A 12,728-nucleotide genomic window follows, 5' to 3' on the forward strand; every position below is an offset into this window, starting at 1 on the left:
ATGTCCAAGTCTTCGAGCTCCTTCAGTCGAGATTATCATCCGCCGAGGGTTTATCATCCGCGAGGGAGAAACATCGGCCAAAAGATGAGACTTAATTAATAATTGCGCGCGTCTTAGTTCATAATTGCCTGCGTCTTAGTCAAGCAGTGTTCTTGATGTAAGTTTGTTAGATTTCGTTTCCAATTATTTTCACACAAATTGCATTCGTCTGTGGGTTAACTTGGCACTCCTGTGCTGGTTTTAGGTTTTCTATTTTATCCTGTCACCCTTTTTGTATTCAGACTAACCATTTTCAATCATTTTAGGTACATTACAGAGATTATCATCCGTCGTGGGATGCGTTTTAATTTAGTGTTATTCCTCCGATAGGAGGTCCCTCAGGGGCTCGCTTGCGGGTGGGGCCCGCAAGTGAGTACGGGGGGTAGCGTCCCCGAGGTACCCGAGGCGCTTATAGGTTGTTAGGGTTCTCAATTTAAGTTTGTTAAATTTTCTTTCCTCCATTCTCTGAAAAAATGCACTCGTGTGCGAATTAGCTTGGCACTCGTGTGCTGGTTTGCGTGGCACTCGTGTGCTGGTTAGCATGGCACTCGAGTGCTGGTCTTAGGTTTCCTATTTCGCCTTGTATTCAGTCTAATTTGAATTCAATCATTTCAGGTTCATTACAGATATTAGCATCCGCCGTGGGATGCCTCTTAGTTTCCTTCATTTTCCCAAAAATTGCACTCGTGTGCGGGTTAGCTTGGCACTCGTGTGCTGGTCTTAGGTTTCCTAATTTGACTTGTCACCTATTTTGTATTCATACTAACTAGAATTCAATCTTTTCAGGTTCATTACAGATATTATCATCCGTCGTGGGATTTTCATCCGCCGTGGGATTATCATCCGCCGTGGGATTATCATCCGCCGTGGGATTATCATCCGCCGAGGGATTCGTCTTAGTTATTAAGTGCGTGCGAGTTAGTTGATACGTGTGTGTGTGGCTTAGTTTAAGATTCTTAACTTCTTGCCGTACTTTAACGGGTCTAGCTTTGAACAAAGATTTTTCTTAAGAATGAACATTATTTAATTCTCTCTTTTTATTCTTTTTTGCTCGTTCAAGGAAGTGTGTAATCTCACAATAAAATAAAATTTTCTTCTCCTTCTGAGAAATAATTACAGCCGGGAAATTTCTAGTCATAATAAATTTAAAGAGAATGGTACGGCAAGGGGTTAAGATTGCTCAGATATACCCGAGTCGCTAACTTCGCATATGTCCAGTATTATTGCCTTACTTTTACTTTTTCGCGTTTCGTTTTTGACTCCGCCACAGCAGAAAGCTGTGGTGGCCTTGCTTGCACAAACTCTTGGGTAAGTCCGGACACATCTCGATGTTCGACGAGTGACCATGCGGCGTAGTGATTCGAACGCGGATCCTCCTTCTGGGAGGGCTCTCTCCTGGTCGCTGTTCGGCCAGTAATCCGTCCTTAGCTCTCTTTTGGGGGCGGGGCGTTGGGTGAGAAAGGGTCACACAGGTTTACCTGTGTAGTCTCCCACCTAGTGCCGATTCAGACGGGTAAGGCGGCCTAAGTTCGTTTTAGGTCGCAGGGCGAGAAATGGCCACTCACTCCCAATGTGGGAGGATACAACTTTGGATCATCACTCCTCATGTGATCACGCCGGTCATCGCGATTTGCGAGGCACCGAACTTGTGCGAGCATTGTACGCGTCGCGTCACCCTCGACACAGTGCCTTCTGCACTGACTCGCAGTTGTTTCTCACCTTGAAAGAATCACTGCCTTCTGCACTGATTCATTTTGGTCCCCGTGGATCAGAGACTTTTTCTTTGATCCACTTGGTCCGCAATAGTACTTGACATATACGAACGTGTGAGTGTGGGTGTGTGCTAGCTAGCTGGCGAGCGTGTGTACTAGTTTATAAGTCGTCGTTGTTAGAAAGGGAGCCATAGCGAATTCCGGCTTCGTTCTGACTCCCTTTCGGGTCTCTAAAGCAGCAACCTCCTCGTGGTGAGACTCGGGCAATCGGTATCATCCTCGGTTCAAAAATTCTTGCGGATTGCCATGAATTTCTGAGTCGAGGATGATACCGAGCAAATAGCTGCAAATTTTATATTATAAAATAGTGTGCATTGTAAAAGTATGTGGATTTATACTTCAAGTTAGTGCTCGAAATAATGTTTCGTTCGTGAATTGTTGAAATTGGTGTTCCTCCGATCGGAGGTCCCTCAGGGGCTCGCTTGCGGGTGGGGCCCGTGGGCGAGTACGGGGGGTAGCGTCCCCGAGGTACCCGAGGCGCTTGTAGGTTGTTAGAGTTCTTAATTTAAGTTTGTTAAATTTTGTTTCATCCATTCTCTCAAAACATGCACTCGTGTGCGGGTTAGTTTGGCACTCGTGTGCTGGTTAGTGTGGCACTCGTGTGCTGGTTAGTGTGGCACTCGTGTGCTGGTTAGTGTGGCACTCGTGTGCTGGTCTTAGGTTTCCTAATTTGACTTGTCACCTATTTTGTATTCGTACTAACTAGAATTCAATCTTTTCAGATTCATTACAGATATTATCATCCGCCGTGGGATTTTCATCCGCCGTGGGATTTTCATCCGCCGTGGGATTATCATCCGTCGTGGGATACGTCTTAATTAATAAGTGCGTGCGACTTAGTTATTAAGTGCGTGCGAGTTAGTTAATAAGTATGTGTGAGATAGTTTAAGATTCTTAACCTCTTGCCGTACTGTAACGGGTCCAGCTTTTAATAAAGATTTCTCTTTAGAATGAATATTATTTTGCTCTTACAACTTTATCTAAATTTATCTTCTTTTCACCACAATATTTAATTGCTCAAGAAGTATAGTCTCACAGTAAACTCAAATCTTTTTCTCCTTCTGAGAAATAATTACAATCGAGAAATTTCTAGTCATTATAAATTTAAAGAAAATGGTGCGCCAAGGGGTTAAGTTCCCTCAGGGGCCCCCGACCCACGGGAGCGCCCGTGGGGGGCACGGGGGGTAGCGTCCCCGAGGTACCCGAGTCGCTAACTTCGCATATGTCCAGTAGTATTGCCTTAGCATTACTTTTTCGCGTCTCGTTTTTGACTCCGCCACAGCTGAAAGCTGTGGTGGCCTTGCTTGCGCAAACTCTTGGGTAAGTCCGGACACGTCTCGTTGTTCGACGAGTGACCATGCGGCATGGTGATTCGAACGCGGACCCTCCTGCTGGGGAGGCTCTCGCTTCGCGTATTCGCAATGTAAGACGTCCTTAGCTCTCTTTTGGGGGCGGGGCGCAGGGCGATCCGACTCATTGTAGGATGATCCAACTTTGGATCATTATTCCTCATGTGAAAACGGCGAGCATCGAGATCTGCGAGGCTCCTGATTTGTGCGAGCATTGTACGCGTCGCGCCACCCTCGAGTCAGTGCCTTCTGTACTGACACGCCTTTGTTTCTTAGTTTCGAAGAATCAGAGCCTTCTGCTCTGATTCATTTCGGTCCCCGTGGATCCGAGACTTTTTCTTTGATCCACTTTGGTCCGCAATAGTACTTGACATATGCGGATGAGTGCGTGTGTGGGAGTGTGTGATAGCTAGCTAGCGAGCGAGTGTATTAGTTTATAAGTCGTCGTTGTAAGAAAGGAAGTCATAGCGAATTCCGGCTTCGTTCTGACTCCCTTTCGGGTCTCTAAAGCAGCAACCTCCTCGCGGTGAGACCCGGGCAATCGGTATCATCCTCGGTTCAAAAATTCTTAAGAATTGCAATGAATTTCTGAGTCGAGGATGATACCGAGCTAATAGCTGCAAATTTTGATTTCTTTTTGATATTGATATTTTCTAATCAGAAATGATTTAATTATGTTCTTCATACATCTTCTACATTAGTTCGCGACATAGTTGCTTTATCTTTGTGAAAATAAAGCAATGATGTGTGCAGCGAACGCTGCGACGAAAATCAAGGAGCGTAGCCCTCGTGGCATCGTTGTTACGTGCAGTTTTATTCCTAGCCCTGATTTAAGCTATCGTACATTGAGTTAGCGCAATTTTTTGAATATTTATGCCAATTAGTATTTGACAGCCATGAACAGCGGGTGCTCCTAATTCCTTGTATATCTGTTTATTAAAAATTCATTGTTTATTGATAAAATTGTCGCCTGTGGAAGAATGAGCAATTCTTTGGTAGGTCATACAGCACGTTTTATGCATTATTTTAAAATTTTCGTATTTTTGTAAGTCCCCATCCTCTTATAAAAGTCACTAGACGTATCCAAAATGTTTTTTGGATATTTCTCGAATAGGATAAGTGAACAATTAAAACTAATTGGCGAGCAATTATGGGCAATTATAGAGGAATTTTTGAAAACCAGCTTCATACGAGTCAATCATTGCATTTATCTCATGTTACTGCCATCTACATCCGGTAATGTCGTAAAATCATTTTGCTCTTAGGTATTGCATCTCTGAGTATATTATTCGACCACTGCTTGAACATATTTTGTTTTTGACTGTGTGTATGCATGTACATACTGCATGCCTATGTGCAGAATACACCGGGTTAGTTGGTGCGGTCAAGTCAAACTGCCAGTCATTCAATATTCCAATACGTATATTATAATATTCCAATAATTCGTAGTTTATTCATTAATATTGTATTAAATATACCATAGTAAACAATGAGTGCAGTACGTGTGATTAACGATGATGGCCATTTCTACGGTGAAATGGCGAGTGCGGGTACAAAATTAGTTGTAGTCGATTTCACAGCAACATGGTAAGCCCTTTTAGGTTATATTGCATTTTGATATCTGTGGTATACCCAAAGAATAATGTCATTCTTATATGGATTCATAGAATTTCTCACTTCGACGAAACAATAATGGCATTATAGAAAAATATAATTTACCTATTTCCATATCATATTTGTTTTTATCAACAACTGATATACAAATATGAACATATTTTATGAAAATGTTTTTTTATTAAAATGAATGTATTCTATACAAATTCTATCAAGATCTTAAAGTAAACTACATTGATATTTCTATAATCTGCAGGTGCGGTCCTTGTCAGAGAATTGCACCAGTGTTTGAACAGCTATCAGTTAAATATCCGAATGCAGTGTTTCTTAAGGTTGATGTAGACAAATGCACTGAAACTGCTGCTGTGCAAGGTGTTAGCGCAATGCCTACGTTCATATTTTATCGTAACCAAAAGAAATTGGGCTTGTGTCAAGGAGCTGATCCAGTTGGATTAGAATCAAAGATTCAACAGTATTATGGCACTGGAGACACGGAAGATACTGAGAGTCCAGTGTCTGGACATGTACGAAGTAGTGATGATGCTTATTTACATATATTTGGAATGCTATTAGTTGCTGGAGTTTTATATTACTGGAATAAGTACCAATAAAAGAGTTATAGTAAATCTCTTTCAATGAACATTCACATAATTATTATTCAGTTAAAATAGTACTAACAATCAAATTGTTAAATAACATTCTTCCACTAAGTACATGTACTTGTAATATTATAGTCTTTCTTAGAGGGGGTATTTGGCAAAAAGAATAGTTCACTATATAGTTAACTAAAATATGTACATGTCGAAATGTAAGAATTTGTATTTATATGCTTCCTTTTGAAATAAAAACTTATATTTATGTAAATTTTGTCCTGCATGTTTTTACCCAACTATTTTGTTATGTATAAAGGAAAATGTGGTTGGTATTTGTTCTGTTTTAATAGAAACTGAAATATTATATACTTCTTCCAGATGGACTTAATTACATTCATTACCAAAACACAATGTGAATGTTTAAACGAGTCTGATGAACATAATTTCCTACAATGTTTGAGCTCGGATGAAGGATATCTTGAGAGCGATTGTGACGAACAATTGATATTATCTATTGCATTTATGCAAGCAGTCAAAATTCACTCTTTGAAGATTAAGGCTCCTAAAGATAAGGGGCCAAAAAATATTAAATTATTTATTAACCAGCCTAGAACAATTGATTTCGACGTGGCAGAGTCTAACACAAGTATCCAAGACTTGACGTAAGAATTTCTAATGTATTCTATTTTTTTTTCATAAGATGATAATCTATTTGAATAATTTGTTATTCATATTATTATAATGTGCAGTTTTTCGCCGAACGTTCTCGAGGAAGGCACTCCAGTCGGTTTACGTTTTGTCAAGTTTCAAAACGTGCAGAATCTCCAGATCTTCATAAAAGATAATCAAACTGGTAGTGATACAACAAGGATCGATCATTTGGCTGTTATAGGATCACCAATTTCTACTACAAATATGGGAGACTTTAAGAGAGTGATTGGTAAGAAAGGAGAGAGTCATTAACAGCCAGTGCTTTCAACACGATGAATTCTAAAAGCAAATGCTATTTTAAATATACTTTCCACAGCCATTATATTTTGCAAAAATAATACCGAAATAAAAATGTGTTCGTTATGTTTCGTTCAAAGACTATATGAACATTATATTGTGCATTTAGGATCTGCAATAATAAAGAACATATGATAGATACCATACATGTACATCATTTCTAATTTTATGGAAGTTTTGTTCAAAAACTAAGAATATCCAAATAGAATAATTAATTGATCAGATTTACATGTTATTCTTTATTACAAGCGATCCTAATTAATTAGTTACAACAATACAAGTAATAATAGCCAATAAAATCATTTTAGTATTTATTTTGTTTGTCAGAATTGTTCATTGATTAGAAACTTTAATATCAACATATGCATTTGCTCATTCAAAAAATTTTAATAAATGCAATGTTAAGAAATAATAAAAATTTATTGTATCCGTAATAGAGAACTAAACAAATTCAATAAAATTTATATGTACATCTTATGCAAAGTTGTTCAGTTATTCTTGACATTCTCTGAGGATTCTCTGATGGAATAAGAATTCATTTCTTATATTAAATAAAAATGTTCAATTTTATTAGCTACGTAATGTATAAAATCGCGGGTATAAATCATTGTATATAAAATTCATTAATGAACTACTCCTAATTCATCATATATGGACAAGTTTTATGAATTCGCCAAATGCCACCGCAACGACAAGCTCTTGCCCATCTTTGATCCCATGCTCTAATTGCAGCTGTTCTTGTCATATTTTGTACTTGGGCTTTCCCACCACATCTAAAAGTTTGTTTTGCAACAACTTAATTTCGATAAAAAAATAATTTCATTAAAATGCATTAGCACTCATTTTACCTTGTACATTGTTTCACAAGAAGTGGTTGCTTCCCAAGGTACAGATGTCTAATACCGTCGACAATTTGTCCACTATGCATACATCCTTCAACTGAATTAAGCTCAGGTACAAATAATAACTGTTCAGATTCTACACCATATTCCAGCTGTAAACAATTTGTATTATTACAATCATAATAATAGAATTTCGCGGGACAACAAAAAAACGCATATGGATTCCTTACCTGTAAAGGAAAACTTTGATAAAAAAGAATAGGGGTAGCTATAGCTGTTATGCTATTACCCTGATGTAACTGGGGTATCATGATCTGATTTGGTAACAGGCAACAGTCATCTGGAACAATGTGATTGTCGTAGCATTGACTTTAAATGTAAAATTATTATTTTACACACACGGAATTTCGATCCTTATCAGCATCTAATTATTTTGCTGTGATATATCTAAATTAATATAATTTATATAATATTTTATAATACAATATTAAATATTCTATCAAAAATGTGTGTGTAACTACACTTTAAATACAACAATTTTTTCATCCTTTTCATCTTTTTCACTTTTATTGTTTATTGGTTCTTCTATTGTAATCGCAGAGTCTCTAATTAATAAATTAACCAAATGTGGTGCAACTGTTTCTGGTTCTGGATTAACATCTATGCATACTTCCGTCTTCTCGCATTTTGGGCTTTCTATATTTGCGATAAAATAAGTTGGATCGTGGTCATTGTTCGATAACGGATTATCAGGCACTTCATTCTCATTTGATGCATCAGTAGCAATGTCTTTTTCGGTCGGTGAGAAATTATTTGGAAAGAAATGTTTCCCATCTGTTTCTTTGGCACTGCCGTCCTCTTTATTTTTATCTGCTTCCTCGGCTGCTTTGATAAGATCAATAAAAAATAAGTCTCTCGGCGACAGTGGTCCTTTTGGAGATTTTGGAGTATCCATTTCGCCTTCTGGAGTAACTGTTACCAATTTCAAATAATCTTGCATCGATTGCCTTTGAATTTTAGGGGTAATTTTTCCCGATTTTAATGTGTCTTCATCATTTTCATCAGTATCACTTGTTAGATTTACGTTCCCAGGATTTTCAATATTATTGCCGGAATTACGGCGATGTATCATAAGAGGTGGAAGATCTTTGTGCTTCTTACTTTTATTCCGTCTCATTTCAAGAGAGTTGTTCTTATCTGTCTCGTCAGCCTCCCTTTTCATTTTATCTTTATCAGGAATTGATGTACTTTTAGATTTTTCTCCCTTTGTGTCTTTAAACTTTACGCTATGCGTAGTATCGTCTTTTTTACAGATTATGGGCCTTAGCATAATTGAATTGTTCGTACCATATGACTGCAATTTACATTTCTCATTTTGCTTGATCAAGACGCATTTCCAAATCAAAGCTACGCCCACCATTATAAAGAACCAGATGAAAAATGCCACTACCCAATATACAATAAACTTATAGTACTTGTCATGTGCATTATTCTTAATAATTACATGGACTAAAATTGGACTCAGTATGAACCAATAAACCACGAAAATAGATAACACAGCAATGAAAAATATTAGTAGTTTACGTGAAGGTATGCATTTATAACGCTTTGTATCATGTTTGTCTTGAAGTAATTTCTGCTCTGTTAAATTCAAAGAGTTCTTGTGTTTCACAGCAAGAGTTTCACTCATTTTTGATTATGTTCTAGGATACACAACTTTTTTTAATTATTATAGAATAAAACACTTTTCGTTTTCACATAAAGAAAAATATGAAACTTGCATGTAGACGCTCAAGCTTATATCTAATAATACTGAATGAAAGAATCAGGATTTTCCTTTCACGAACAAGGAAGTGGTATTTTATCTTACTTCCTACTAACCGTCATATTGTGATAATATCCAAGCAACTGTTTCTGAGTATCATAAATGATTCATCTTAGTTTTTGTACGTTTATGTTAATATTTCATTGAAATTATTGTAACATACTTACCAATTAGCCCATCGTCTACTTGCTGAGATTGAGTGTCTCCGTTTGGTTGGACCAATTTTGATAATAATCGGAACAACAGTGCCAACACGTCAAGATTATCGGCGCTACGAAGAAATACCGGCAAACACGAAGGACGCAACAAACCCCATATACGTATAAGAACTAGTAATTCTCTCAATGTATTCAAGGCCTTATGATCCTTCAAAAGCTCATACTGCGGTATCAAATAAAATAAATGATTATAAAATATCAAGTCAGTTGAAAACCAATGATATTATTTCATAATTACTGATAATACTAACACCACCGGATTTCATTTGCAACCGTTGTTCTGGCAAGCGAGCTAAGAGATTCAAAGCCAGATCAGCTACCCATTGAATTAATTGTTGCAAGGATTGAAGTGTACTGGGCTCTACAGTAAATTCTTTGGGATCAAGGTGTAAGAGTACCTATCAATAACCAAATTATTATAAAATATGTTAATGCTTCCACTGCTGAAAAGAATAATCCTCGTTTGTACCTTATCTACATCAGTAATTGCATCATTAATGACTGCTGCTAAACTTTCTGCTGGTCCCTTATCATGAGAAATCAAATCAGACGGTCGTAGTAGTGATTTAAAAGCTGTTGCTACTGAATGAATCATAAGTAATGATGATAAGTCTGCTGCTTTACTTTGCCCTGATACTAACATTCTGAAAGTAAGATTTTCTTAATCATGATGCATTAAAACTATATTTAAATGAAATGAATTGTTTTAGGAATGATGTAATACCTGTATAACGATGTCTTGATACAAAGAAATTGAATATAATGATACTGCTGTATGGGCTGCAATTGTCTATTGAAAGAAACATCCAGCCTTTCGCATAATGGTTCAATCATTGATGATCTTAAACACAACAGTATGTCTAACCAATCTAATCCAGTTACTAGACAATATTCTAAGAGTGTACAGGCATAAGTTAATGTTATCGATGGTCCTGTAAATAGAAACTTAAATGATCATAAGCTCTTTAGAACTTTTCTAGAGATATTTATTTGAAATATCGCTTATTTTTTTTTTCATTCTTTAAAGGTCATACTTTTGGAAATTTTGAGATCGTAAATATACTTTTTATTGAACTATATATATATATTTTTTTCTTTTACTTCATTATTACAATGACCAATGATTTAACTTTCAGTGACATGATTAACTATTTCAATCTCAACTTTATGATCTAAAAGAAATTTGTTGTATTCGAATCTTAGGAACTTACCTCCATCAGGGAGGAGTTTGTATAAATATAAATTTCCTCGTGTATCGCAAGCCAAGAGAACGCAACCCAGCCACGATAAATCTATACTCGCTATAGAAATTGAATTTTTAAAATACTTATTATTTGGTTCATCGGGCCGCCATGCCATATTCAAAGACGAAAAAGAAATTTCTTTCAGACAATCACGGCTCAAACAATGTACCGATGAATCTGCCAAAGCTACTACAACGTAACTTGGAGGTGGCAACGTGGTAACTATTGATAGTTTTGTAGTCGCTATTGCTGTTATTGGAGATTGACAACGATATTGCGATTGATGTTGCCATACCTATAATACACATAGAAAATATGCACATAGAAAAATACTTGATGACGAGTAACCCGCATGCTTATGATTGAAATTCTCACCACTACAGTTTTAAATGATTCTAATGTTTTAGGCTGAAATAACTTATGCACTGGTTGCGATTTTTCCCGCAATTCCCATACTTCTACAATACCTCCACTATCACTGTTAACAGCAATAACCAAGGAATCTGCATCTTCCCGAACTACAAACTTCAAGTGAGTCACACTTGTATCTAAGGAAAGAATTGTATTAACTTAAAGAGTACAATCATGAACACTATATGCAAACAGTTGAACTTTACATGTATTGTCTTTGGGTGCTCCATCCTGCAGAAAAAAACTTGGCAGTGCTTGTGATGTGATAGAACATTTGTCATCATTTTTACGAACTAAAACTCTGTAACATCTAATTGGCAAACAAATGTTTCCACTGCTTACTGCTACTAAAATATGGCCATCTGAAAATTCGTCAGATTTTATTTTAGTCTGCTAATTCTTATAGATATAATCATATTTTGAAAATATGTTTGTATGTATATACTTTTTCCATAACAAAGGTCAACTGCAGTTATCCTATGCCTTGTACTACCTAAACTTTCTGTCGAGGAACAGATGGGATTTTGAAAATCTTTTGTGATCATAAGCGCACCAACCATACCTGTGGTAGATACTACCAATACCCCTTCTGCTGCTCTACCACCAAATTGTCTCACAGAAGGAGCAAAAGGTAAATGATTAAATTTCTCACTATAATGAATGCTATCTTTTTTCTCAGTTACAAGCCCTGTCTGAAATTATGAACTTCTATGAATTCCATATTTAGATTAATATTAAATGTCTTTCATATATTAACTTCTAATACCTTTTTCCCATTATGAAACCAAGCTGCGCCTAATATGTGCTCCCCAGTAAAACATGTGGAACCAATTAATACCCAATCATTGAGGACATGATCTTTAAACATCCACAATTGTACATTACCAGTAGCATCAGCAACAACCAGTTTATCACCTGGTAAGTCCCATTCTAATGCAGTAATAGTGTTTTTGTTTGATAATAGCCTAAATATATAGATCAGCTTCAATTATTACATAAGAATTTTTCTAAAAGAAATAAATAGCTAATATAAAAATATATCATACTTGTGAGTATGCCAAGGCATATTTAAATCGCTAACATAAACGTGCGATCCCCATGTTTTTCCACTATTATCATCCAATTCTGTGGTTGTAGTAAATGCTGCTATATTTCGACTAGATAACGAGCATAAAGATTGTCCTTCGTATAGGCTAAAAATTATATTGTTATAAAACAAAGACGAAATCATATTTACAAAACGTATTTCTATAATTAAATCGAATTATACTAAATACATACTAAATCAATTTAAATATATATATACATAACTATTCTATTCATGAACATATTATTTAAGATCATTTACATATTATTTTAACAAATAATGAAAATATATTAATAATAACTTGACATACCTTTCTTGATTTATAAAAGATTTCGATGTCACTTTTCTATTTACAGTATACAGTAAATCCATTGTTGCGAGGTTATGTGGTACAATCAAACAAAATATTATGAACACGAGTGCATGCACTCCAATATTTTTTGTTTATTGTACTCATGCATCGCGATGCACAAGGATTTTATATAAAAGTTTCAAATAATAGTTAATCATGTAATAAAATTAATACCGGGAAAACCATAATCCATTACGCGCACATCATAGCGTCAGCACTGCGTCATATGATAAAATGTACAGTAGTACCTCCTCATAGCAAGCCATTTCTACCTCTTCTTCATTCTGAACGCTTTCACCCCCACCACTTTAATGCACATACAGCTCCGCGCAAGCGAATAATTTTTTTTATTTCGAAATTATTCGAATTGTTTC

General features: G+C 36.2%; 3 protein-coding genes across 4 annotated transcripts; 1 reads left to right on the top strand and 2 right to left on the bottom strand.

The window, feature by feature from the left end:
* The first annotated feature begins 4,497 nt into the window (after nt 1-4,497).
* Txl (Thioredoxin-like) lies at nt 4,498-6,519 on the top strand. Its single transcript, XM_033480696.2, has 4 exons — nt 4,498-4,747; nt 5,031-5,298; nt 5,746-6,029; nt 6,117-6,519. The coding sequence occupies exons 1-4, from the start codon at nt 4,650-4,652 to the stop codon at nt 6,328-6,330; spliced, it is 864 nt and encodes a 287-aa protein (XP_033336587.1). The 5' UTR covers nt 4,498-4,649; the 3' UTR covers nt 6,331-6,519.
* Nucleotides 6,383-12,628, bottom strand: MED16 (mediator complex subunit 16). Of its 2 annotated transcripts, XM_076525299.1 has the most exons (15): nt 12,313-12,628; nt 11,962-12,108; nt 11,682-11,880; nt 11,361-11,607; nt 11,122-11,277; nt 10,880-11,052; nt 10,472-10,799; nt 9,985-10,192; nt 9,730-9,904; nt 9,512-9,658; nt 9,210-9,423; nt 9,099-9,131; nt 7,448-7,557; nt 7,224-7,369; nt 6,383-7,148 (listed from the first exon to the last, which is right to left on the bottom strand). In XM_076525299.1, exons 1-15 carry the CDS (start codon nt 12,372-12,374, stop codon nt 7,013-7,015), a joined length of 2,481 nt encoding a protein of 826 aa, XP_076381414.1. In that variant the 5' UTR covers nt 12,375-12,628; the 3' UTR covers nt 6,383-7,012. The 2 variants fall into 2 exon arrangements, with proteins under 2 accessions (XP_076381414.1, XP_033336585.1); XM_033480694.2 differs by lacking the exon at nt 9,099-9,131 and having other exon boundaries at nt 12,313-12,622.
* On the bottom strand, nt 7,564-9,092 carry LOC117226411 (uncharacterized). The gene has a single exon (XM_033480695.2). It carries the CDS (start codon nt 8,905-8,907, stop codon nt 7,735-7,737), a length of 1,173 nt encoding a protein of 390 aa, XP_033336586.2. The 5' UTR covers nt 8,908-9,092; the 3' UTR covers nt 7,564-7,734.
* Nucleotides 12,629-12,728: the final 100 nt, after the last annotated feature.

This window comes from Megalopta genalis, chromosome 11 (assembly GCF_051020955.1).
Source record: "Megalopta genalis isolate 19385.01 chromosome 11, iyMegGena1_principal, whole genome shotgun sequence".
Lineage (NCBI taxonomy): Eukaryota > Metazoa > Arthropoda > Insecta > Hymenoptera > Halictidae > Megalopta > Megalopta genalis.